The sequence below is a fragment of the Nuphar pumila genome, chromosome 15 (assembly GCF_984573655.1).
Source record: "Nuphar pumila chromosome 15, dmNupPumi1.hap1.1, whole genome shotgun sequence".
In the NCBI taxonomy this organism is placed as follows: domain Eukaryota; kingdom Viridiplantae; phylum Streptophyta; class Magnoliopsida; order Nymphaeales; family Nymphaeaceae; genus Nuphar; species Nuphar pumila.
The window spans coordinates 21,952,904-21,980,056 of NC_143263.1; the positions used below are offsets into that span (position 1 = coordinate 21,952,904).

The 27,153-nt window shown below is 43.7% G+C and overlaps 1 protein-coding gene across 3 annotated transcripts in view; it reads right to left on the reverse strand.

The window, feature by feature from the left end:
- The window catches only part of LOC149814773 (uncharacterized), a 246,661-nt gene continuing 219,508 nt past the window's right edge, over window positions 1-27,153 (reverse strand). For all 3 annotated transcript variants that reach the window (XM_089990247.1, XM_089990248.1, XM_089990249.1), the window contains 3 exons: window positions 2,024-2,106; window positions 1,183-1,256; window positions 1-333 (listed from right to left, as the gene is read on the reverse strand). In XM_089990247.1, coding sequence (XP_089846373.1) covers window positions 221-333; window positions 1,183-1,256; window positions 2,024-2,106 — 270 coding nt within the window. In that variant the 3' untranslated portion in view covers window positions 1-220. The remainder of the gene's footprint in view (window positions 334-1,182; window positions 1,257-2,023; window positions 2,107-27,153) is intronic.

Genomic DNA, 27,153 nt, shown 5'->3' on the forward strand with positions numbered 1-27,153 from the left:
TTGCATGTACAAATATATTCAGAAAGTACAGTATCAGCCCCACTAGTTAAATGAATTTGAAGAATGAACAAAAGATTACATAAACGAACTCACGAATATCCTCCTTTCAATTATATCCCCAACTTGCAAGAGCTTTTCCCATTCACATCACTCAAAATTAAACAACTAATGTGTTTGTCATTTCTAATACTCATAATCATATATTTATGAAACCAAATAACTACCATCTCACTCTTATTTTGTTGTAAACCTCGATGTATTTTCCAGCCGTGTTATTCCAGCTGCTATCTATTTTCATAACCCTCGAAACAACATCCTTCCATAAACTTGGCTCTGCATACCCATCAATAAATAGTTTCCAAATTAATTTACTGTATGACACAATAAGAGAAACAAAAACTACAAAATGAATTTAGTAAAAAAGAATAAAATAAATAAGCAAATAGATTACACATGAATACACACACACACCCAACCTCATGACAATGCCAAATAAGAAAATGCTCATGACAATGCATAGGGTCAAAATCATTTTTGTCATTATCACAAATGCACTTTTTTTTTTGTTTTTTGGGGATAGCCAAGGAGAAAAGCACCTATTTCAGTTGGCTGGAAGGTACAATCAGTTGATACATACCTTGTTTGCAGTGTAGGTGTAAAACCCCAGTTCCCCTTACCCACCAGAGAGTACACCCATCTTCGGCCTTGCAGCAAGGGATGCTTAACCTGGGTTTCAAACTCATAACGCCCTATTCAACTTGGGACGTTATAAGCCACCCCCGCTAATGAGATAAGCGGAGACCTCATGGGCACGTAAATTAACTCGATACTGCATCTAATGTATTTATATGTTCTTAAAAGATTATTGATTAACAATTTAGGAGAATAAAAAAATTAAAAAGGCTAGATTATGAAGAATGAGGAAGCTGCCCACAAGGGCTCCACTCATCTGGTAGGGTCGACTTGTGAATGTCACCAAGTTGAGGGGACATCACAAGTTTGAAACCCACGAGTGGCATCCCTTGCCGCAAGGTCGAAGCTGGGTGTAGTTCCCAATGTGCAGGGGGGGACCTCAAGGGTTTTTACCAGCCGGAGGCCATCCACTGTGTGATCGGTGAGGGGGGGGGGGGGGGGAGGGTTGCCTCAGATTATCCAAAAAAAAAGAAGAATGAGGAAGCTTACTTTCTTTGTATAAATGTAAAGCACGTTCCAGTGCCCAGTTCAATGATCCTTCATTTATACCTTCAAAGACGAACCTTAACAAGGAAAAGAAAACTGTTAGAAATGGTATAATCTATGTCACATAGGTGCGGGTGCGGATGAGGCGCTTTAAAAAAACTTGAGTGCGGGGGTGCGGGGAGGGTATATATATAATATAGATAAAAATGGACTTGATTAAAGTTAACTGAATCTACTTTTGGATAGAAATGGACCTCAGTGTGGTGGACTTCACCTAACACAAAGGAAGCTGTGTCCAATTGTCGCACCCGCCTGGGTGGGGGTGCGACGCGGGTGCGATGCCCTGTTAGAAGAGTCCGTGTGACATAGGGTATCATGAATCTTGCACTCCAGTTTTTCTCAGAAAAGGCAAACACGAGATTTTAAAAAAAAATGTTTCTCAAAAAATATCAAGAAAATCTCGAGTACATAATATTAAAAGGTATACAAAATTTAAAATCATAGAAAAATTACAATAATACTTGATATACTGGAAATAAGGCAGACCTTGAAATCTCGTTATGCTATCTAAATTTTCCAGGCATGTAAATATTTTGTAATAATATAGCAAGATTTCTAAAATCTTGGCGATATTTGTCATCCGGATTAGAAACAGATCCAAATTACATCTGAAATATATATTTACAGTGGGTCAGAATGGCCCTGGAAAAGAAACTATCCAGATGGATTTCTTCAATATGGTGATCCTAAAATTTTTGTTTCCAAAAACATAAGACCAATAAAGGCTTGGATGTAATGGACTCATCTAGTTTTGCTCTTTGAAAAATTAAATTTCAGTTATTACCCATTAGCCTTTTCCAGGTTTAACTGATCTTCTAAGTCAAAGACAGTGTCTGCAAGACCACCTGTTTTCCTGACAATAGGTATCTGAAAGCAAACAAAGAAAAAAAAATCATGATATTGGTTGGCAAATTGAAAAATTTAGAATATCATGATTGTCAATGAAAAGCTCTCAGTGGCAAAAAAGAAAATAATATTCAAGCAAAAACATTTCTAATAGAGCTAAACATGCAATTTTTTTTTCCATTTCAGGACACACACACATGCATGCACACTTTTCACATTAAGTTTGAAGCATGAGAACAGGAACTGAAAGTAGGACATAGAGAAGTCAAAAGCTCCAAGTTTCATGGAGCTTCACTTCCATGAGTGACAAAAGCAAATTGCCCCAGGATGTCGCTTGTCAATGCACAATTCCCACCTTGAATTTCTAACATGTATAGGTAGTTCACAAATGTTATTGATATTTTCTTCTCCTCTGTACTTATCTATGCATAAGCACGTAGGTCCTTAATTATATAACTTGGCAAATTCAGTTCTTTGTCATGAAAAGGTAGCAGCTCTTGACACCAGCAACACCAAAATAAAAATCATTTGTGAGCTATATCACATGGATGCCTACACTTTTACTGCCAAAATATCCAATTACATGATGCTAGTGATAATGGGAAACATCATTCAACTGGCACCATCTCCATATCAACAGTTATATGTGTGTGTGCACATCGACACCTGAACGGTACCTATAAGAATTGCTACTGAACATTCCTCCTGCAATAGTGCAGCTCCTATAGCAATTGCATATTTTGGTTCATTACTGAACATTCCTCCTGTAATAGTACAAGCTCCCATAGCAATTACAAATTTTGGTTCAGGCATTTGCTCATATTTTCTAACGAAAAAGGAGTCATTATCATTCTTACTGTACCACTATTAAAATAAGGCTGGTTTTCCTAGGACTTTTTGTAATGTCACGTATTTTCACACTTAGAGAAAAATCGTTTGAACCTCGATTTTAAATTGATGTTTTTGAGTCTGGGTTTGACCCAAGTCTCATCAACTAGGTCTAAATGAGCCAATCGAAACGTGAGAAAAAGTTTTATTTCTGACGTTTAAATTCAAGCGAAATTCGGGTTATTTTCGGGTGAAATTCGAAATTTGATATTCGTGTAATATGTCGTTGGATGCGTCTCGAAATTCTGAGCTCAACACTATTTTACTTTTCTAAACTCGGGCTACGGTTGGCCCGAAAATCACAATTTTTCAAAAAAGGAGCAGTTTGTCGAAATGGATCCGGAGTTGGATCGAACTGGATCCAAGGCCTAGGATCTGAATCTTTATGGATTTGGGTTCTATTTAGGTCCTATTCTAATCTAGATTTAATCCAGATCTTGGCCCATTTTCATTTTGGGTATGGGTTTGGATCTTGGATACAAATTCGGATCCAAATCCAAGCCCAACGTTTTCCCATCTTTAAATTCAATACAAAACCTTTAAGTTGGGGGCTTATTCATGTTAAGAAGCCTCCCCTATTAATTTGGTATTTTTTTTGGAAATTTTCAGGAATTTAATTGTAATTTAATATTAAATAAATAAATAAACAATTAATTAATTTAATTCAATTCCAAAATTCTATTTTTGATAGTTAATTAGGACTCTTTATAGAGCTATGTCTAGGCTTAGTGGTTTTAAGAAAGACTTCTAAAAACATAAAACTTGGAATTTGGAAAAGTCAACATTTGGAAGAGTTTCAAAAAAATTAGGAAACAAAGGGAGAGATAGAGAGTTTCATCTTTTGGAAACTCTCTTAGAGAGGGCCGGAGAAAAAGGGAGGGCGACCTCTCCTAAAAAGACTTCAAAAAGAGAGAGAAAAGAGAAAGAGAAGGAAAAAAAGAAGGGGGAGAGAGAAAGTATGAAAAAGAGAGGTAAAAGGGGGAAGAAGAGGAGGATATTTGATCTTTTTCAGCCATCCAACCCTTGATCCACCGTTATTTTCCTTCGATTCACGCAAAGGTATGGGTTTCTCTTTTATTTCGAGTGAGAAAAAGAGCATGGATTCGTATCCCATGCAATGTTTTAGTAGAAGCCCCAAAAAGAGTAAATCTGAAGATTTACTCTAAGATCCATGGTTAAAGATTAATATACTTTCATTGTTTTCAAAGATTATTTTGAGAAAAATACATATCTTGATGTTTGTATTGGTGGATCCCAAAATCGGGACAGGTTTGCCATGTTTGTAACATGCGTAAATCTGGCCCAGATTTAGTGCATGAAAACCCTCAATAACGGGATCTCAAAACAAGCATATGCATGTGTTCTCATGAATGAATATGTTTGTACGTGCATGCCTAACCGAAGATTTTGCATAACATTAGTTATTTGCTGCTTGATCTATGAAAATATGAGTATGCTCATATTTCATAAAGTGGCAAGGCATATACATGTTTGGTTGATTTCCAAGCCTGCATATTTAAACATATCTGCTCATAAAACAACCTGTACACTCATGATAAAATAGTTTCCTCAACATGAATGTATTCCTTATCATTTTTTTTTTATCTTCCTGTTGTGTTGCGCCTCAGCCGACCACAGTCGGCTGAGCCATGTGCAGACAGCCCCGGCCAACTGAGTCGGCTGGGCTGGGGGTTTGGCCCAGCCTGCTAAGTGCTGGCTGTGTGAAGAAAAAAAAATTATTAGTTTTTTTTTTATGTTGGGCCCCAGCCGAGTAGTCGGCTGGGCATGCTTTAAAAAAAAAAGAAAATATTTCACAGAGTTTGGTGGGTTGGCTGTCAGACCAGCCGAACCATGTTCGGCTGGCATGATCTGCCAAGCTCTACCAGAAGCGGCTGGGAGTCTGGTCGGATCAGACCCGACCTGGTGTGGATAGACACTTGGCAGCCCAGCTGAGTGACCCGGCTGGGTACAGCTGAGTGGTTTTAAAAAAAAGGGGGAAGAAGAAACATTATATAATTATATATATGTTAGTCCAGAATTAGACAGGTTACACTGATGTTTTCTTTTCACATGCATATACTCATGTTTGAGTGTTTAAGTGGTTTATACATGCCGATTGTTTAGCCGCATACGTGATCCACGTTTATACATCCTACTAGGCCTGTGTACAGTGAAATCAAAATGCATGCGTCATGTAAAGTGTTAAGCAGGCATCAATGAAATCAATGACAGAAAGGTTTTGAGTGCTGCGATAATTTTAGCTAAACATGTAATCGTCTGCAATGGTCATCGTATAAGATGTCTCCTTGTTAATTTGTATAGTCTATGCTGAATTAAAAGTAGTAATACAAGGTTGTCCTCTTATGCATGAGCAAGTGGCAGTATGTTCACTGGATGCATAGATGAGTGTTGAATTGGTACATGAAGTTTTCAGTTATGTGATTAAATTTCCAGATTTGATATACGTGTTATATTCAGCCCCATGCATGTAAAAGAATGACATGTTTCACTTTCCTGTACTTGATACATTATGCTGAATCAAAGCAATAATGCGAGACTGCATCTTACGCATGTGCATACATTAATTTGATGTGTTTGGCACATGCGCCATTACTTGAATATTGACATGTTTAATTAAAATGTGTATTTCATGAAAGCTTGCATGCAACATGAACCTGTGAATTAAGGCATGCATTGGTCATGAATGTGTGTAATGAATGGAAGCATGCATTGAACTTGAATACATGTGCACTCATGCATATGCCTATGAATTTTATTATTTCATACACATCTCAAAAGGGTTTTTGCATATGAGTGTGTGTTGGAAAACATGTATCTCACATGTGTAATAACCACAAAATTTTAGGCATTTATTTAAATATATTATAATACAAATTTCATAACATTGTGATTTGGGCCTGGGATCCAAGTCTCGGATCCGGAACCCATAAAGGGATCTTTACAAATAAATTTACCTCATAAATCTTATATGTATATATAAGTGCAATAATTTTAATTAATTAAATAATTCGAGGGATAACAAATTAAGATGGTGCGTAGATTGTAATATGGATATATAAAATCATAATGAAATAAAGAAATGAATAATTAATATTAGTTATAAAATAAAAATTTTCGGTATAAAGGGGGACAGATCCATAGTTGGACCCAAATCGATCCAACCAAGGATCCACTATTCAGGGGCAATCCGGATCCATTTTTAAAATGGACTCAGTATCGCCGGTCGCGGGGCTCAGACCGGAACCCAGACCCAGACCCGTGTAACTGTTTTTAAAAGAAAACAGAAATCAGAATCGTGCCTTAGGCACGATTCTTGCAGGCAAAATCAAGAAAGGGGGGGGGGTTACGCATGGTGTAACCGACCTCTCTGATTCTTCTGGAGGGAGAAGAAGGGGTTGGACCTCGAATAAAAGGGGAAAACCACCCCTCATTCGACAGTCTCTCTCTCTCTCTCTCTCTCTCTCTCTCTCTCTCTCTCTCTCGGTGTGCGCACGCCGGAGGAAGGAGCCCCATCACCGGCGAAGCTCTGGCCATCCGCAACTGTCAAGGGCCCCTCGATCATCTCCCTTCACGGCAGTAGGGAGGAGCGTCACCAGTCTGCATCCCTCCGCGACGACAGTCTCCGGCCACCGGAAAACCACCGTAAGAGGTACGGGTCTTCCTGGAAATGGGGTGAGGGATCGAACAGGGGTTCGATTCCGTGTGTGTGATTTGAGGTAGTGTCCACAGAAAACCCCCATCGGCGAATGTGTCTTTCATTTTCAAAAGGTGAAAAAGGGGGTTTCCAGTGGTCTTGGCACCCGATTTGGGAGTTCCCTGGCTGGGAACCCATGAATATGCATAGGATGAGAAAAAGAAAGGGGGAATCTGAATCTGGAGGTTCTTGAATGATTTTTTTTATATATAACCCTATTTGGTAGTAGGCGCGTAGAAAGATACAGGAGTCTTTCCTGTGTGTTTCTGTTTTCTCTGCCAAATGTTCTATTCTTTGATATAACATGGTAACGATAATTTAAAATCATGAATCCAGTTGATCTTGTGTAATAACACAAAAAAAAGAAAAATATTTTGGTTTGGGCCCGGATCCGGACCCGACCCGGGCCACCGACCCTCGCTGTCATTAAAAGACAGCGAGGCAGGCGGGAGGAGGGTTACGAAACCCCCCTCACCGCCTCTCGCTCTCTGTTCTCTCTCCTTCACCGACCCTCTCGTCTCCCTCTGTCTCCCCGTTTCTCTCTCTCGCTCGTCCACTGTCACCGACGCCGACGACCCCCGACAACCGCCGCCACCGACATTGGCGACCCCCCTTTCCTTCCGGCGAGCTTCCTCCGAAAACCCCCTGGTACGCCACCGCTTCCTCTTTTCCCTCTCAGTCTCTTCTCTCTCCCCCTCACCTCTCTGTGTGGCCACGAGAGGGGTCAAACCCCTTCCTATGCCCCCTTTTAGCAGGGGAGGGGCACGACACCCCTCCCTGCTCTCCATTACGGTAGGGGAGGGGGCTGAGCCCCCTCCCTACTTCCGTTACGGTAGGTGTAACGCCCCAAAATTTCAACTTTCGAACCTTTCATAAAACAGGCAAGAGACTAAAAGAATCTCTTTATTACAGAGTTGGTTTAAGAAATAAGCGGAAGACCATCCTTTTGTTAATTTTAGAAAAGCAAGTTGACCACTTTGGGCACGTTAGCTGAAGAACCAAAACATACAACCCATGCTACTTGAAAAAGGCACTTTCATTAAAAGAAGGTTTCAAAAGTACAAAATTCGTATGTCCAAAGGAAAATCCGTTACAAGACCCAAAAACATCAGAACGCGAGCTAAGAGCAGGAAGAAGAAAGTCTTGAAGCCATCTTGCCATCGCGCCATCGCCCGTGAAGTACCTATTCATCACCTGTACCCATAGAATGGGTTAGTTTCGCAAAAAAACTAGTAGGTGCACAAGAGAGTCTACAAGGAAACTGAATTATGTACATTTAATTCAGTAGGTTACGCAGTTTAAAGCAGATATGCAGTTAAACAGGTAAGCAATGCAAGTAGGTACATAGTGCAAACGCGTAAGTAGTGCAAACGAATAGGTAGTGCAAGCGAATCAGTGGTGCAAGCGAGTCAGTGGTGCAAGCGAGTCAGTGGTGCAAGCGAGTGCAAGTGAGTCAGTGGTGCAAACGAGTGCAAGTGAGTCTCACTACTCAACAACCAGTGTGAACAGACTTTATGTTTCGATATTACTGGCCTGCGGGTACGCGCAGGCAAAACGTAGAAACAACTGAAACTAGTTCGGGCGTCTGTTATTCTATGTATTTTGAATAACCCGAATAGCTAGTTGAGTCCGCTCCAGAGGGACGGCTTTAGCCGAGAGAGGATTCCCCAAAGGAGGCAGTGCCACGGATGCATCCAACTTCTGCAGAAGTGTTGAGCTAACTATTGTAGCCCCTTTCCCCTAACTCCAATGACTGGGGAGGCCGGATCATTGTCCGTAGGGTGGTTGTTAACTACCTATCCATTGGAGTTTGTACCGCTCTGTCCTCTCCCTTGACAGACAATTAGAAACGAATAGGTACGTTAGGGGTTGCTTAACTAACAACCCACTCTATGCTGTGGTCTTTAAACCACTCGAGCATCTTGCCTGTGAAGGCGAATGTGAGGCCATTTATGTGATTCCAGCATTGTGCATTTCGCACTGTTCGAGGTCGTACGACCATCTCATCCGATCATCGCAGTACTAGACGTGTCGTGCACGACTACAAGTACTCTAGGATGAAAGGGGTATAGCTCCTCAAAAGAAGCATCAACAGGACTGTTTCACAAAGATGTAAAGTTTATCAATTTTACTATATCCTTTGAAACAGCAGTACCTTGTGCCAACATTATGCCTGCGATTTTCTAGAACCTCATCCGCTATCGGGGTATCTACATGCCTCGCATGACTCGACACCGGCCTCGATAGACGGGAAAACATGTTTCTCAACAGAAACTCCAACTCGTCTGCAGGACTGCATACTCAAGGAGTCAGGATCCTTGCAAGGTATCCCCCTCCTTAGACGGGGATGTTACGCTAGCTCCTATCTCAACTCTCGTCGCGAGAGAGAGAGGTGAATGCCTGAGGATGCCTTTAAGGCATATGCAAAGAGCAAAAACCTGCGCGGCATCTGCAATAGCAAAGCAGTAATAATACATACAAAAACAAGAGTCTAGGCGCAAAGCGCGACGACAAGGTAAAGGCGGTAAGCAGAAGTGCAACGCTGAACCTCGCCACGATGCGTGACGGCACATACCAACCATAAGCAAGAATGCAACACGAGATCTCGACGTGATACACGATGGCAAGTATAGACTGACATAAGGAAAAGGGCAAGGATCGCGAAACCGCGTCCTTGAGTTAAGTGCATACTCGTATAAATATATATATATATATATTCATTTATTGATCATTTTTTTAGTTTAATTGAACTTAATTCAATTATCCAAGTCTTCCGTATAATCTTCCCCTACCTTGGAGGGTTACGAGCTTGCTGACGTCTGCGGACGTACACAATTGACGGCTCGGGTCGCGGAGCGCGAGTGAGATCCGTCGTAGCTGCAAATATGCGATATTAACATGCAAGCCCAGACAAAAGCAAAAGCAAGGCAAAGACTCAACTTCTCCAATACATAGAGCTGGGACCAACCGTCCCAAATGACTCAAAAAAAAAAGATGGGGCAGGGCCAAATGAGCCTTGCCGCCCAAAGAGGGATGTAGTCAATGTGAGTAGATGACTCACGTTCACTAGGAATTCCTCGCTGGAGATCAACATTTGTAATGATCTGTCCCCATTACGATGTAGCTTGCAAAGATTCCCCGGGTCTGTCGACCAAGGGTATAGGCTCGCGCACAAAGGGGCAGGGGGGATCGGCCCCTGCTGGCAAACAAAAAGGCAGGGGCCGATGGCCCCTGTTAGCAAACAAAAAGGCAGGGGCCAAGGGCCCCTGCTGGCACACAGAAAGGCAGGGGCCATAGGCCCCTGCTGGCAAACGAATGGCAGGGGCCGACCCTGCTGGCGTAAAAGAAAGGCAGGGGCCATAGGCCCCTGCTGGCAAACGAAAGGCAGGGGCCATAGGCCCCTGCTGGCAAATGAATGGCAGGGGCCCATGGCCCCTGCTGGCGTAAAAGAAAGGCAGGGGCCATAGGCCCCTGCTGGCAAACGAAAGGCAGGGGCCATAGGCCCCTGCTGGCAAATGAATGGCAGGGGCCCATGGCCCCTGCTGGCGTAAAAGAAAGGCAGGGGCCATAGGCCCCTGCTGGCAAACGAATGGCAGGGGGCCATGGCCCCTGCTGGCGTAAAAGAAAGGCAGGGGCCATAGGCCCCTGCTGGCGCAACAAAAAGGGGCAGGGAGGAGGGGCTCGACCCCTCCCCTGCCATAGCAGAGAGCAGGGAAGAGGGGCCCGGCCCCTCCCCTGCCGTACGGAAGTAGGGAGGGGGCTCCGCCCCTCGCCTGCCGTACGAAAGCAGGGAGGAGGCTCAGCCCTCCCCTCCCTGTGTAACGAAGAAACGAGGGGGAAGGATGGGAGAGAGAGACGGAAAGAAGGAGAAGAAGAGGAGGAAGAACGTACCTGGTGGTCGGCGGCGGCGGCGGAGAGGGGTCGCAAGTGGCGGCTGCAGACGAGCGAGGGAGAGTCGGGAGGCGGTGAGGGAGAGAGACAGCGAGGGGGGGGGGTTTCGTATTTGAAACCCCCTGCCTTATTTTCTAAAGAAGGCACGAGGGAGGCGGTGCCTCAATTGGGTCCGGGTCCGGATCCGACCCGAATCCTAACCCCTTTTTTTTTTTTTACGGGTTATTACATCCTACCCTCCTTAAAATAATTTCGTCCGCGAAATTTTTATTCCATGCACTGGTCAAAATACAAGTCAGGGTATTTTTCCCTGATATCCGACTCAGGCTCCCATGTACATTCATTTATTCCATGGTGTTGCCAACGTACTTTTACAAGAGAAATCGTCTTCGATCTGAGCACTTGGTCTCGACGGTCAACGATTGCCACTGGTCTTTCCTCGAACGTCAAGTCTTTTTGGATATCCACATCATCATAATGAATGATGTGTGATGGGTCGTGAACGTATCTTCTCAGCATAGATACGTGGAAGACGTCGTGGATCTGAGCGTACTGAGGAGGCAGCGCAACACGATAAGCCGCCTCACCGATCCGATCCAGGATCTCAAAAGGTTCGACGAACCGGGGACTCAGCTTTCCTTTCTTCCCAAAACGGAAAACGCTCTTTGTAGGAGATACCTTCACAAAAACCATATCTCCTGTTGAGAACTCGAGCTCTCTACGTCGACGATCGACGTAACACTTCTGCCGACTCTGCGCGGTACGCAAACGTTCCCTGATCATCTGCACTTGCTGAGTATAGTGTTGTAGCACTATAGGTGAATCTAACATCCGTTCACCAACCTCATCCCAGTAAACAGGTGATCGACAAGGCTTCCCGTACAAAGCTTCGTACGGGGCCATACCGATACTCGTATGATAACTATTATTGTACGCGAATTCTGCCAACCCGGTATGAGAGTCCCATTCTCCCTTCCAGTCTAACATGCACGCTCGCAGCATGTCCTCCAAAGTCTGAATCGTGCGTTCAGATTGTCCGTCGGTCTGAGGGTGGAAAGCGGTGCTGAATTTCAGTTTCGTGCCCAAGGCCAACTGCAGTTATCCCCAAAACCTGGAGGTGAACCTCGGGTCACGATCGGAGATGATTGACATAGGAACACCGTGCAATCTCACAATCTCCCTGACATAGAGGTCTGCCAAGCTGTCCAGTGACTGACTGTGCCGAATAGGGAGGAAATGCGCTGATTTAGTGAGTCAATCCACGATCACCCAAATCGCATCGTGTTTCCTCCGCGTCCTCGGCAAACCGACGATGAAGTCCATCGTGATGTCCTCCCACTTCCATTGTGGAATCTCTATCTGCTGCATCACTCCGCCTGGTCGTTGGTGCTCGATCTTAACCTGTTGGCAAGTCAAGCACTTCGAAACGTATTCGGCTACGTCCCGCTTCATTCCACTCCACCAATATCTGCGCTGCAAATCTTTGAACATCTTTGTGCCGCCCGGGTGAATCGTGTACTTGGACTTGTGGGCTTCAGCGAGAATCTCATCTCTCAAAATAGGGTCTTTTGGCACCCAGAGACGATCCTTACGCCATACACCTCCTTCCTCACTCAGACGAAAGGGGGTATCGGCCCGCTGCGCTAGAGCCTTCAGCTTTTCGTACCGCTCATCGATCTTTTGACTAACAAAGATCCTAGATAATAGCTCAGGTTGAGCTACCATGCTGGAAAGACTGATCGAAACTGGAGTGACTGCAAACGGTTCCCACGATATCAGATCCTCGATCAGTTTCCACCCCGCAAATAACAAATTAACAGAAACGCTGGGAGACTTGTGGCTCAGAGCGTCGGCCACAACGTTCGCTTTTCCCGGGTGGTAGGACAAGGTAAAGTCATAATCCTTGAGGAATTCCAGCCAACGCCGCTGCCTCATATTCAGCTCCTTCTGCGAGAACAAATATTTTAGGCTCTTATGATCTGTAAAAGCCTCGAACCGCTCCCCATACAAATAGTGCCGCCATATCTTCAATGCGAAGACCACCGCTGCTAACTCCAAATCATGAGTCAGATAATTCTTCTCATGTATTTTAAGTTGGCGCGATGCATAGGCGATCACTCTATCGTTCTGCATTAAGACGCAACCCAAGCCTGTTCCGGAAGCGTCGGTGTAAATCACGAAGCCGCCTCGACCCGAAGGTAAGGCCAAAATAGGAGCAGTCGTAAGACGTTCCTTCAACATCTGAAAACTGCTCTCGCACATGTCGTCCCACACGAACTTAGATTCTTTCTTCAGGAGCTGCGTCAAGGGTAGAGAGATCTTAGAAAAGTCCTGGATAAATCTTCGATAATACCCAGCTGATCCAAGAAAACTCCGAATGTCACGAACATTCCTCGGTTGCTGCCAACTGAGTACAGCCTCGACTTTCGCTGGATCCACGGACACACCTTCCTTGGAGATGACATGTCCCAAAAACATGATCTCCTCGAGCCAAAACTCGCACTTAGAGTACTTAGCGAACAAACGCTCATTTCGCAAAGTTTCGAGAATAACTCTCAAGTGCTCACGATGTTGCTCCCAGCTATCGGAATACACCAAGATGTCGTCGATGAACACGATCACGAAGGTGTCCAAGAAGGGTTTGAACACCCTATTCATGAGATCCATGAACGCTGCAGGAGCGTTAGTGAGTCCGAAGGGCATGACCGTAAATTCGTAATGCCCATACCTGGTCCGAAAGGCCGTCTTGGAGATATCATCTCCCTTAATTCTGAGTTGATGATACCCAGATCTAAGGTCGATCTTTGAGAAGATCTTGGCCCTCTGCAACTGATCGAACAGATCCTCGATGCGTGGCAACGGGTACTTATTCTTTATTGTCGCCTGGTTGAGCATCCGATAGTCGATGCACAAACGCAATGATCCGTCCTTATTCTTCACGAACAAGACAGAAGCTCCCCAAGGCGAGACGCTGGGGCGGATGAATCCCTGATCCATCAACTCCTGCAACTGCTTCTTGAGCTCTTCGAGCTCGGCTGGTGCCATCCGATATGGAGCCTTAGAAATTGGCGTAGTACCCGGCAGCAACTCGATGTTGAACTGCACCTCACGAGGTGGAGGAAGGCCTGGCAGTTCCTCTGGGAAGACGTCTGGAAAATCTCGCACAACCTCCAAATCTCCCATCGAGACTCGCGTCGGCTCGGACTGGACGACACTAACCAAAAAGGCAGTGCATCCCTTCCTGAGGTAGCTCTGCGCCTTCAGCGACGAAATCAACTTGCTTGCCCGAACAGGTTTCACGATCTTGAATTCCACCTTGGGCATTCCTGGGGGAGACAAAACAATCTTGCTATCTCTGCAAAAAATCTTGGCATGATACTTGTGCAGCCAATCCATGCCTAGGATGACGTCAAATTCCGTCATCACTAGCAGGATAGCACAAGCCGGTAAATGCCAATCTGCCAGGACTACGTCCAACTCTGGTACGTAGGTCGCACAAACAGTATTTTTCCCAATCGGGTTATACACTTCAAGGGTATTATGTAAGGGTTTTACAGGTACGCGCAAAAACTCAGCAAAATTTACCGAAATAAAAGAGTGTGTGGCACCACAATCAAAAAGCACAAAAGCCGCTTGGTTAGCGACAAAAAGGGTACCTTGCACTAGGTCGCCCTTGGTCAGTTGCTCGGCCTTGGCTGAGTAGACGCGTCCCGGTGCCCTCCTTTGACCGCTCGCTTGCGGTTACGGCGTCTGATACTGCTGTTGCGACTGTGGTGGCCGAGGGAGCAGAGGTGCTCCGCTGGTCTGCCTGGCGTCGTCACCCGCCTTTTTGCGACAGTCGCGGGCGTAGTGGCCCATCTTGCCACAATACAGGCATCCGCCTGTGTCGAGCGGGCACGCCTGCCCAATGTGGGACCGACCGCACCTGGGGCACACATTGCCCGTCTGCTGCCTGGCTGGAGGGTTGCCCTGAGGCCGCTGATGCTTCGAAGGAGGATATCGTTTCCTTCCTCCTTCGCTCTTCACAGGAAGGAACGATCGTTTGCCTGGGTCACCGGAAGGTGTTTTCGGCTCACCACCCGTAGCGGGTGGCCTCCTGCCCTGTGTACTCTTAGTGCGCTCCCAGGCCTCACTCAGGAGGGTGGCAGCAGCAACTGCCGCAGAGAAGGTCGAGGGCATGCTGGTTAGGACCCGATGCATGAGCCCCTCCTTCAGCCCCCGAACAAACTTTCCTGCTCGCTCGCGATCATCCGCGAACAGGTTGGGACAATAGGGTTCTAAGCGCTGGAATTTGGCGATATAATCCGTCAAACTCGAATTGCCCTTGCTGAGCTCCAAGAACTCCACCTTCTTCTTCTCCCTCGCATGAGGCGGGAAGTAGTTCTCCAAGAAAGCCTTTCTAAAAGCTTCCCAAGGAATGGGCGAAATTCCCGAAAACTGCACACTCCGGGCCATGTCCCACCAACTGCGGGCATTCTCCTTCAGCCTAAAGGTCCCGAATAACGTCTTCTTGTCATCGGGCACTGACAAGACCTCGAACACTCGTTCCACCTCCTTCACCCAGTTATCGGCCATGTCTGGGTCGGGCTTGCCATCGAAGGTCGGGGGGTCAAGCTTCAGGAATTTCTCATACGTCACTGCGGTATGCGGCTTCGGCTCAGAAACGGGCGCTGGTTCCCTTTGAGAACGAATCTGGTCTCGCATAGCCGCTGCTAGGGAACTTAGGGAATCCAACACGAATCCCCGCTGATCTGACCAATCGTCAGCAGACCCTTCATTCGAGTTTCTTGCCATCGTTGGAGTAAACAAGGAATACCAATAATTAGAATTTTCAGGAGGCTCGCAATAGGCCAGAAACAAAAGTACCATTCATGTTTAACATGAGTAGTTTAGGAAAACCCAGCAATGTTGGTACATAAGCAGAACGCGTCAAGCCTCATAGCTTAACAATGTAAAATACGCCTACTAAGCAAAAAGAAAGGTATACTCACAGCGCGATGCGGATGCTCAATGGTCAAGAATCCTTGCTTCCCTTAGCTCTGATACCAAGTTGTAACGCCCCAAAATTTCAACTTTCGAACCTTTCATAAAACAGGCAAGAGACTAAAAGAATCTCTTTATTACAGAGTTGGTTTAAGAAATAAGCGGAAGACCATCCTTTTGTTAATTTTAGAAAAGCAAGTTGACCACTTTGGGCACGTTAGCTGAAGAACCAAAACATACAACCCATGCTACTTGAAAAAGGCACTTTCATTAAAAGAAGGTTTCAAAAGTACAAAATTCGTATGTCCAAAGGAAAATCCGTTACAAGACCCAAAAACATCAGGACGCGAGCTAAGAGCAGGAAGAAGAAAGTCTTGAAGCCATCTTGCCATCGCGCCATCGCCCGTGAAGTACCTATTCATCACCTGTACCTATAGAATGGGTTAGTTTCGCAAAAAAACTAGTAGGTGCACAAGAGAGACTACAAGGAAACTGAATTATGTACATTTAATTCAGTAGGTTACGCAGTTTAAAGCAGATATGCAGTTAAACAGGTAAGCAATGCAAGTAGGTACATAGTGCAAACGCGTAAGTAGTGCAAGCGAATCAGTAGTGCAAACGAATAGTGTAACGCCCCGAAATTTAACCCAAATTTTTTTAAGGATTTTTTTTTTTTTTTAAAAGCGGAAACAACTAATAATTCTCGGGTTAAGCATTTCAGAACGATACAGGAAGGTAAAAGCAAACCACACCATTTATTTCCACTTTAATAATAATAAAATCCAACATCAGAGTTTTCACATTTAGTCTCAAAACAAAAATCTCAATCTAAAAGTAAGCAGAACCGCCAGGGAACAAATGGATCAAGTCTCGGTCAGCGCCTCATCCCGTATCGCTCATAGAACTACTCTTCTCCTGAAAATAATAGAAATTATAGGAATTAGACTACCACGTCTAAGTAGGAAAACTGTAATTATTCTTGCAAGTAGATCATGTGTCAGGTGTGATGTGGGTGTCGTGTTTAAATTTCAGTCTAAACATAAACATATAAGGAATTCGATGCAATAGCAATGATAGACATATATCTGAATAGAAAGGGTAGATTATGTAACAGTGATACTTAAGCACAAAAAGCATTTTATGCAACTTCAATAATTAAGCAAGTAAGGTATTAAGCAATTAAGTCAGAACTTACACTAACATGAATAACATCTATATAATATCCATAATATGAATTCAATTAGCTAATATATGCACAATTTAGGATGCCGTTTCATCATAAGCACTGAATATAAAGCATGTTGAAAGAATATGCAAATGTCTCTTTAATAACTCCAACACAGTGATACCTAATTGTTCTAGCTGATGTTTATCTTTTCTTATCCCACGGGTACACGCGGGCCAAGGCAACCATCTCAGAAGAAAACGTTCGGGGGTATATTATTCAAGGGTATTTTATTAACCCGAACATTCTAACTGAGACTGAAATCCCAAGGGAGCGGCCAGTGACCGAGAGAAACTCCCAAAGGCCAAAACCAAAACAGGATGCATCCCTAACTTCTGCAGAAGAACATGGAACTACCACCTAGGACACATTTGATAGTCCGGGTCCCCCGACTCCGAGGACTAGGGACCAACGAGTCACTTTAGCTCGAAACTAAAAATTATGTCCCCAGAGTTTTGTACCACTTACCCTCTCCAAGGTAAGCCCGAATCTGAGTGAGTAAATCTTTTTATTTAGTTAACCTCTCAGGGTGTAGGGCATTTTTCCCCAAACCCCGCTACTACCACAGTAGTAGATTCCCAACCTTAGTCATTTTACCCAAGTGTATGAATCAACCCCATCAATTTCCATATTGTTTTCATAAACTCACTCAGAGTGCTCCGGTGCCTTTAAACCATTCAAACACAAAAGTTAATATTTAATTTTCTCACTAATATACTTGAATCCAACCACGTACCTACATTAGGTACCTAACCCATATCGCCCATTGAGCAAGGTTTCCCAAACAACAACCCCCCCCCCTAGTAGAAAGGGATAACCATGACTTACTTAATCATTTACCCATTTAGGTTACCACTAGATTATTTTATTTTTGTTCACAATGCTCCAAGGAAAAGAAATTCACATACTCTGAGTACGGGCAATATACAATGTCAATACATAACATTTCCTTGATATGTCTCACTCATTTTCTATATGAAAAGATCAAGGAATTACCTTAAGAATTTAAAACTATCATTGGTGTACAGCTGCTACTCTAAGGTAGAAGTTGGAATGTAAGAGAACTTGCAGTTTTATGTGGAATCTAGGCTAAAAATAACAAAGACTGAAAAACCCATTCAGCCTAATTCAGTAATACAAACACAAGAAAGTTCGTGCACAAGAGAAGTGACAACTAGGTATTAATAAATTCTAAAATCCAACATGAACCACTCAGTCATTCTACTGTATCCCACAAGTTAACTAAGTGATGCACAGCACGCTGGGTTACACAGAAATCTAAAAGACAGAACCGGAATTCATTCAGCCGCATGAACTAAACACATTTTTTTTCAGTTCAGCCATCATACAGCATATACATCAAACAATGATTTCAGCCATTCTACTGCATTTTACAGGATTATTAAGTATTAAACCGCATGTCGTATTATGCAGAACCAACAAACAGAAACAGCTACTGGACCTATACCAGACTCAAACATGAAATACATTGGTGATAACGGATCAAGCATCGGCTCTTTTGCATGAAATTACCAGCAGTATCAATTTTGTTACCGGGAATTTTCTAAAAACATAAAACACCAAATTTCCTATTCAACACAAAGGATTTGCACAACCTAGATTCTAAAATTCAAGAAAATATAGTCCCAGCCAAGTCATGCAGTCCCAAAGGTTATATACGACGCTAAATCATAAATTTAAAGGAATGTATATATACATATTTATATGGATATATACATATATCAGAAATTTCAGAGGAATGTGTATACAACTGAAATCATAAATTTCAATAAGGTAGATCCACTAAATCATGAAATTCCCAGAGACATACGCAGGTAATAACCCATAAAATAATTTTTTTTTTTTAAAAGGGACAGATCATGATTTCCCCCTAACTGCATAAAAGTCTTTTTTTTTCATAATAATATGAAACCCCCAAATCGCAGATTTGGGGCTTTCGGTTTGGGGTCGACAGACGACCCCAAATTGGGAATCCCCTTGAACCACAATGCACATATACAACTATTTAGGGATTCGAGAATCCCCTGACAGGACTCAGCCAAAATTTTATCCCATTCGCAGTCCCTCACACTTTATTATACGCACTCCCCTCCCTTAAACCAATCGATTTGGGTTTTAGACAACCCGCACCCGACCAAAACCCATGATTAACCGGAAAAACAATCACAAAAACCCTACTATTATCCGGCGAGGGTGTTGCAGCATCCACGAGAGGGGGTCGGTCGGCTTCTCCCGGCAAATGTTTCGAACAACAGGCCCGAGCTCGGAGGCGATTCGAACGAGAGAGAGAGAGAAAGAAAGAGAGAGTGGGATTGAGAGAGAAAGAGGTTCGGGGGTCCCCTTTTGTAGGAGGGTGGCCACCCGAAAAGGAAGGAAGCTCCTTCCCCCGGCGGCTGCGATCTCCCCCAACTCCCAGACTCCTTGCGTGTTAGGGTTCCATTGAACCCTAACAGGTGATTTATCGGGGGAGGGGTTTTTCCCCCCCCTTTGTTTTTTTTTTTTTTTCTTTTTATCGGGTTGCCCCTCCTTTTTAACCCTGTTCCTGTTTTCCCTTTTTACAGGGTGTGGGTCGGGTCCGGGTCCGACCCGCGACCCGCACTCGGGATCCAACCACGTGTTGGATCCGGGTCTTATTTAAAGATGTGGACCCATAGTTGGGTCCAAATCCCACCTAATAATCTATTTATATATATATATATTATTTATTTTCTTATTTACGTATATATAGATATTTAATAGGTTTATATGTATAAGGGTATCACTTAAGTATGGTTCTGGATCCGAAACTTGGATCCGTGCCCAATTCAACCTATTTTACGCATAAAACATTAAAATTTTTAATGGAAAAATTTGCAGTTATTACATTCTTTCCCCCTTAAAGAAATTTCGTCCTCGAAATTTACCTGTGGTTGCTTACTCGAAAAGGTTGGGGTACTTCTCCCGCATATTAGCCTCCGGTTCCCACGTGCTTTCATCGATGCCATGGTGTTGCCATCTCACCTTGACGAGAGGAATGGTCTTTGATCTCAAGACACGCTCGCTTCGTTCCAATATCTCTACTGGTTTTTCTCCTATCGTTAGGTCTTCCCTTATATCTACGTCCTCATACTGGATGACATGTGACGGGTCTTGAAGATATTTTCTTAACATAGATACATGGAATACGTTATGTATCTGAGCATACTGGGGAGGTAGGGCTATACGATAGGCCGTTTCTCCAATCCGTTCCAAAATCTCAAAAGGTCCGACATATCTGGGACTCAATTTTCCTTTCTTACCAAAACGAAACACACTTTTGGTGGGTGATACTTTCACAAAGACCCTATCCCCCACATCAAAAGTGAGTTCCCTGCGCCTTTGATCTGCATAACTCTTTTGTCGACTCTGGGCTGTGAGCAGTCTATCTCTTATCATCTTTATCTGTTGGGTGTAATGTTGTAACACGATTGGTGATTCTACCGACCGTTCTCCAATTTCATCCCAATACACAGGTGATCTACATGGTCTCCCGTACAGAGCTTCGAAGGGAGCCATGCCAATACTCGCATGGTAACTATTGTTGTAAGCATATTCGGCTAAAATAACATGCTTGTCCCACTCACCTTTCCAATCCAGCATACATGCTCGCAACATATCTTCTAGTGTCTGGATAGTTCTCTCTGATTGTCCGTCAGTCTGGGGATGAAAAGCGGTACTCAGCTTCAGTTTCGTACCCAAGGCCTGTTGCAACTGACCCCAAAATCGCGAAGTAAATCGAGGATCTCGATCTGATATAATAGAAACTGGTACTCCATGCAGTCGAACAACCTCTCTGATGTATAAGTCTGCTAGGCTCTCGAGGGATTGACTTATTCGTATGGGTAGAAAGTGGGCCGATTTGGTCAGTCGATCCACTATTACCCATATAGCGTCATGTTGTTTCCGTGTTTTGGGCAAACCCACCACGAAGTCCATGGTGATTTCTTCCCATTTCCACTGTGAAATCTCCATTTGCTGCATCATTCCACCAGGTTTCTGATGTTCTACCTTGACTTGCTGACAAGTCAAACACTTCGAGACATAACTTGCGACCTCACGCTTCATTCCATTCCACCAATACCCTCGTTGTAAATCTTTAAACATTTTTGTGCCCCCCGGGTGTATGGTGTACTTGGACCTATGTGCTTCTCCCAATAGTTCTTCCTTCAACTTGGGATCACTAGGGACCCAAAGTCGCTTTTTCATCCAGATACTGCCATCTTTCCTGAGTGAGAAATGTGACTTCTCTTGTTGTGCTAGTGACTTCAATTTCTCATATTGGGGATCCTCTTTCTGACCTTCAATAATCTTTGTAAGGATCTCCGGGTGAGCAGACAAATTAGATAATTTGATACTTCCCACGACCTCTGCGAACGGTTTCCAATCAACGAATTCCTCCACCAAATTCCACCCTTTTGTCAAAAGACTAGGCAAACTGCAACCAGCTTTTCGGCTGAGAGAGTCAGCTACCACATTTGCCTTTCCTGGGTGATAAGAAATGGTAAAGTCGTAATCCTTTATAAACTCCATCCATCGTCGTTGCCGCATGTTCAATTCTTTCTGGGAAAACAGGTACTTGAGACTTTTGTGATCAGTAAATACCTCGAATTGTTCCCCATACAGGTAATGTCGCCATATTTTCAAAGCGAACACTACAGCTGCCAATTCGAGATCATGAGTTGGATAGTTTCGCTCATGAATCTTCAATTGGCGAGAGGCGTACGCTATCACCTTACCATTCTGCATTAAAACACATCCTAACCCAGTACCTGATGCGTCTGAGTAGACCACAAAACCACCATGACCTGAAGGTAAAGCCAACACTGGTGCGGTGGTAAGCTTCTTCTTTAAGATTTGGAAACTCTCCTCACACTTATCCGTCCATTCGAATTTGATTCCTTTCCTCAGGAGCTTGGTCATGGGCATAGCAATCCGTGAAAAGTCCTGAATGAATCTTCTATAATAACCTGCTAATCCTAGAAAACTCCTGATATCACTGATATTCTTTGGTTGACCCCAATTTAATACAGCTTCAACCTTAGCCGGGTCCACAGCGACTCCATCTCGCGATATAACATGACCCAAGAACATGACCTTCTCGAGCCAGAATTCGCACTTGGAGAATTTGGCGAACAATCGGTGTTCCTTGAGAGTCCTCAATACAATCCTCAATTGTTCTCGATGTTGCTCTATACTTTCAGAGTATATAAGTATGTCATCAATAAAAACAATCACAAAAGTATCCAAGTACGCTCTGAATACCCGATTCATCAAATCCATGAATGCGGCGGGAGCATTTGTCAGCCCGAATGGCATAACTACGAACTCGTAGTGACCGTACCTTGTTCTAAAGGCTGTCTTGGGAATATCATCGTCCTTAATCCGAAGTTGGTGATATCCAGATCTAAGATCGATTTTTGAAAACACCTTAGCCTTTTGCAATTGGTCGAACAAGTCTTCAATGCGAGGTAGGGGATACTTATTTTTTACTGTTGCTTGATTCAACATTCGATAGTCTATACACAACCTCATAGAACCATCTTTCTTCTTTACAAACAGAACTGGTGCTCCCCATGGTGACACGCTTGGTCTAATGAAACCTTGTTCCATCAACTCTTGGAGTTGTTTCTTCAGCTCCTCCAACTCTACTGGAGCCATACGGTAAGGTGCTTTCGAGATTGGTATCGTCCCAGGCACCAACTCGATATGAAAATCCACCTCACGCTGTGGAGGTAGTCCAGGCAACTCATCCGGAAACACTTCCGGAAATTCACGAACCACTTCAAGTTCTTCTAAAGGTGTGACCTTCGACTCACAGGAGAATACATTTACTAGGAAGGCTCGGCACCCCTGTCGCATATACTTCTGGGCTTTTAGTACTGATACAATTCGGCCTTTTACTGTAGGTCTCGAGAGCCGAAACTCAACCTTTGGCAATCCTGGTCGGGACAAAACCACTTTCCCTTGGCGACAGAGAACGTTGGCATAATGTTCATATAACCAATCCATCCCTTGGCGACAGAGAACGTTGACAAAACCAATCCTGGCCTTTTTTGTTTGCCAGCAGGGCCCATCGGCCCCTGCCCTTTTTGCTCACCAGCAGGGGCCGATGGACCCCTGCCCTTTGTGCACGAGCCTGTACCCTTGGCCGACAGGCTTGGGTAATCTTCGGAAACTACATCGTGATGGGGATAGATCATTGTAATGGTTGGTCTTCAACGAAGAATTCTCGGTAAGCGTGAGTCATCAGCTCGTTTTGACTACGTCCCTCTTTTGGCAAAAAGGGTCATTTGGCCCTGCCCCATCCTTTTTTTTTCGAAGCAATTGGGACGGTTGGCCCCAGCCCTATCTATCGGAGAAGTCGAGTCTTTTCCTTGCTTTTGCTTTTGTTTGGGTTGCATGTTAATATCGCATAATTGCAGCTACGACGGATCCCACTCGCGCTCCGCGACCCGAGCCGTCAATCGTGTACATCCGTAGACGCCAACGAGCTCGTAACTCTCCAAGGTAGGGGAAGATTGCACGTAATACTTGGATAATTGAATTAAGTTCAATAAAACTAAAAACAATAATTAAATGAATATATATACAAATATATATATTTATACGAGTATGCACTTCACTCAAGGATGCGGTTTCACAATCCTTGCCATTTACCTTCTATCAGTTTACTTGCCGTCACGCATCGCGTCGAGGTTTAGCGTTGCACTTCTGCTTACCGCCTTTACCTTACGTCGCGCTCTGCGCCTAGGCTCTTGCTTTTGCATATGTGTTGGTATTGCCTTGCTATTGCAGATGACGTGCAGGTTCTTGCTCTTTGTGTATGCCTTAAAGGCATCCTCGTGGAGGATGCAAGGGGCATTTACTACCCTCTCTCTTACGACGAGAGTTGAGTTGGGAGCTAGCGTTACATCCTCATCTAAGGAGAGGGATACCTTGCAAGGATCCTGACTCTTCGAGTATGCAGTCCTGCAGACGAGTTGGGGTTCGAGCGAGCTACTTAGCAGGGGTTCTGTTGAAAAACCTGTATCCCGTCTATCGAGGCCGATATCACGTCATGTGAGGCATGTAGATACTCCGATAGCGGATGAGGTTCTAGAAAATCGCATGCATAATATTGGCACAAGGTACTGCTGTTTCAAAAGATAAAGTAAAGTTGATAAACTTTACATCTTTGTGAAACACTCCTGTTGAGGCTTCTATTGAGGAGCTATACCCCCTTCATCCTAAAGTACTTGTAGTCGTGCACGACACGTCTAGTACTGCGATGATCGGATGAGATGGTCGTGCGACCTCGAACAGTGCTAAATGCACAATGCTGTAATCACATAAATGACCTCACATTCGCCTTCACAGGCAAGATGCTCGAGTGGTTTAAAGACCACAACATAGAATGTGTCGTTAGTTAAGCAACCCCTAACGTACCTATTCGCTTCTATGTGTCTGTTAAGGGAGAGGACAGAGCGGTACAAACTCCAATGGACAGGTTGTTAACAACCACCGTACGAGCAACGATCCGGCCTCCCCAGTCATTGGAGTTAGGGGAAAGGGGCTACAATAGTTAGCTCAACACTTCTGTAGAAGTTGGATGCATCCGTGTCACTGCCTCATTTGAGGAATACTCTCTCGGCTAAAGCCGTCCCTTTGGAGCGGACTCAACTAACTATTTGGGTTATTGAAAATACATAGAATAACAGACGCCCGAACTTATCTCAGTTGTTTCTACGTTTTGCCTGCGCGTACCCACAGGCCAGTAATTATCGAAACATAAGGTCTGTTTACACTGGTCGTTGGGTCGTGAGATTCGCTTGCACTACTTATTCGCTTGCACTACTAATTCGCTTGCACTACTTACTCGCTTGCACTACTTATTCGCTTGCACTACTAATTCGCTTGCACTACGGACTCGCTTGCACTACTAATTCGCTTGCACTACTTACTCGTTTGCACTATTTTACATCGTGCATTGCTTACTTGTTTGACTGCATATTTGCTTAAAACTGCGTAACCTGCTGAATTAAATGTACATAATTCAGTTTCCTGCAGTCTCTTTTGTGTACCTACTAGTTTTTCGCGAAACTAACCCATTCTATGGGTACAAGTGATGATTAGGTACACCACAGGTGTAAGATCACATGTTTTCGGATCTTAGTCAATTCATGAAAATTTCAAAATTTGGCTAAGTCTGGTAAGAAAATCGCTTGAGGCTCGAGTCTTAGACCGATGTCTTAGAGTTTGGGTTTGACCCAGGTTTCATCGACAAGGTCGAGGCGAGTCAATCAGAACGTGGTAAAGAGTTTTAATTTCGATATTTAAATTCAAACGAAATTCGAGTTATTTTCAGGCGAAATTCGGAATTTGATATTCATGTAATATATCATTGGATGCGCCTCAAAATTCTGAGAGCAATGGTATTTTACTTTTCTAAATTCGAGTTCCGGTTGGCCCGAAAATTGCGTTTTTCTAAAATTTTAGCAGTTTGTTGAAACGGGTCCGAAATTGGATCGGATTGCATCCAAGGCCTAGGATCCAAATTTTTATGGATTTGGGTCCTAGTTAGGTCCTATAAAATCTGGACTTGATCCAAGTCTTAATCCAAATTTTTGTATGAGTATGGGTTTGGATCTTAGATCTTAGATCCGAATCCGGATCCAAATCCAAGCCCAACATTTTTATGGCTTTAAATTCAGCTAGGAGCTTTAAATTGAGGTTAACATCATATAAAAAGTCTCCATGGTCAACATGACCAATTTTGGAAGCCTTTGAATGTTTAAGAATAAGTGAATTCAAAAAAATAAATTTATTAGTTTATTAATTTTTATTAATTTCGGGATTGGGCTAAGAGGGTTTAGGGTTAACTCTCTTCCCTAATTAATAGGGGTCTAGAGAGTTTTCCAGCTATTAAAAAGAGAAAGGAGGGGGGGGGGGGGCAGCCCTTCTCCCTCATTTTTACCTTAGAGAAAAAAAAGAAACAGGAAAGGAGAGAAGAAGAAAGGAAGAGAGAAAAGGGAGAAAGAAAGGGAGAGTGAAGGAGGTAGAAGAAGAAGAGTGGAGGCATCGTAGCTCAGCCCAAGCGCCTTCCACAACCTCTATTCATATTTTCCTCTAAAGGTACGGGTACCCCTTCTTGAAACAAATGAGAAATAGGGGGGAGATTGGATTTCCATGAATCTTTTGATGGAAATCCATGGAGGAGCAATGGATCCACGATTTCCACCGATACCCATTTGCATATTCTGTATTTTCATTGTTTTTCAACAAGAAAAAAAGGGTATATAATAATATGTATCACAAAGTGATTGCGTCGACACTGGTGCTGTCGTTTCTGACAGCATACACAGGCCCAAACTGGGCCTGTGTACCTGTCGGCTGGGCTGACACCCAGTCGAGTTGGTTGGCTGACTGTTGGCATATATATATATATATATATATATTAACAAACAGTTTTTTTTTCTTCTGGGTTACTGTTGGCTGGCTGACACCCAGTCGAGTAGCACTCGGCTGACTGCCAGCATGCTGGCAGGGTGCGCCAAGCCCAACACCCAGTCGGCTGGGTGCTGGGCGAGCCTATGACAGGGTCGAGGCAGGCCCAGCTGATCCAATCGGCTGGGTACTGGCTGTTAAAATGTAAAACTGTACATATATGTATATATAATAATATTATATTATTATATATATATAAATACATTTTTAATTTCTTTCTTTTCTGTATTTTTTTTCCTTTATTTTTATTTTTTTGTCTTTATGTCATCTAGTTCAGTTTGAACTAGAATGACTGTTGCTAGTCAAGTCCTGTCCAGACTTGACTAGCAATAGAGCTGTTGGACTGACACATTCCAACAGCTCTAAATAGAGCTGTTGGACTGTACCCAACAGCTCTATTGAGTCCTCTTTCAGCTGTGTATATAAAGGGGTGCAGCCCCTCTTGTATTTTACCCCAATGCTTCTTAAGCAATTGGTTTTTCATATCAATAAAGAATACATTTTTATTTTTATTTTGTTTCCAGTTATACCCTTTTTAAGGGTTGTGCTTTACTGTCATTCTTGACACTTGCTCTTGTTAATCAAAGCACGTGTTTCGAAGATCCCCATTTCATTTCATCGTATCAGAGCCGCGGAAGTACTAAATCTTGAGGAAAAACTGCCTCGGTTTCCGTGCCCGTTTGCAAAAGTGTTCGCCACTTGAAGAGAAGTGTTTTATCACTTCATTGGAGAAGATTTCACATCTTGTTGTATTGTTTTTTTTTTTCTTTCTTTCTCATTTTCCTTCTTGTTTCTCTTCTATCCCTATTCTTTCTCTCCTTGTAATCGATGGATGACAATGATA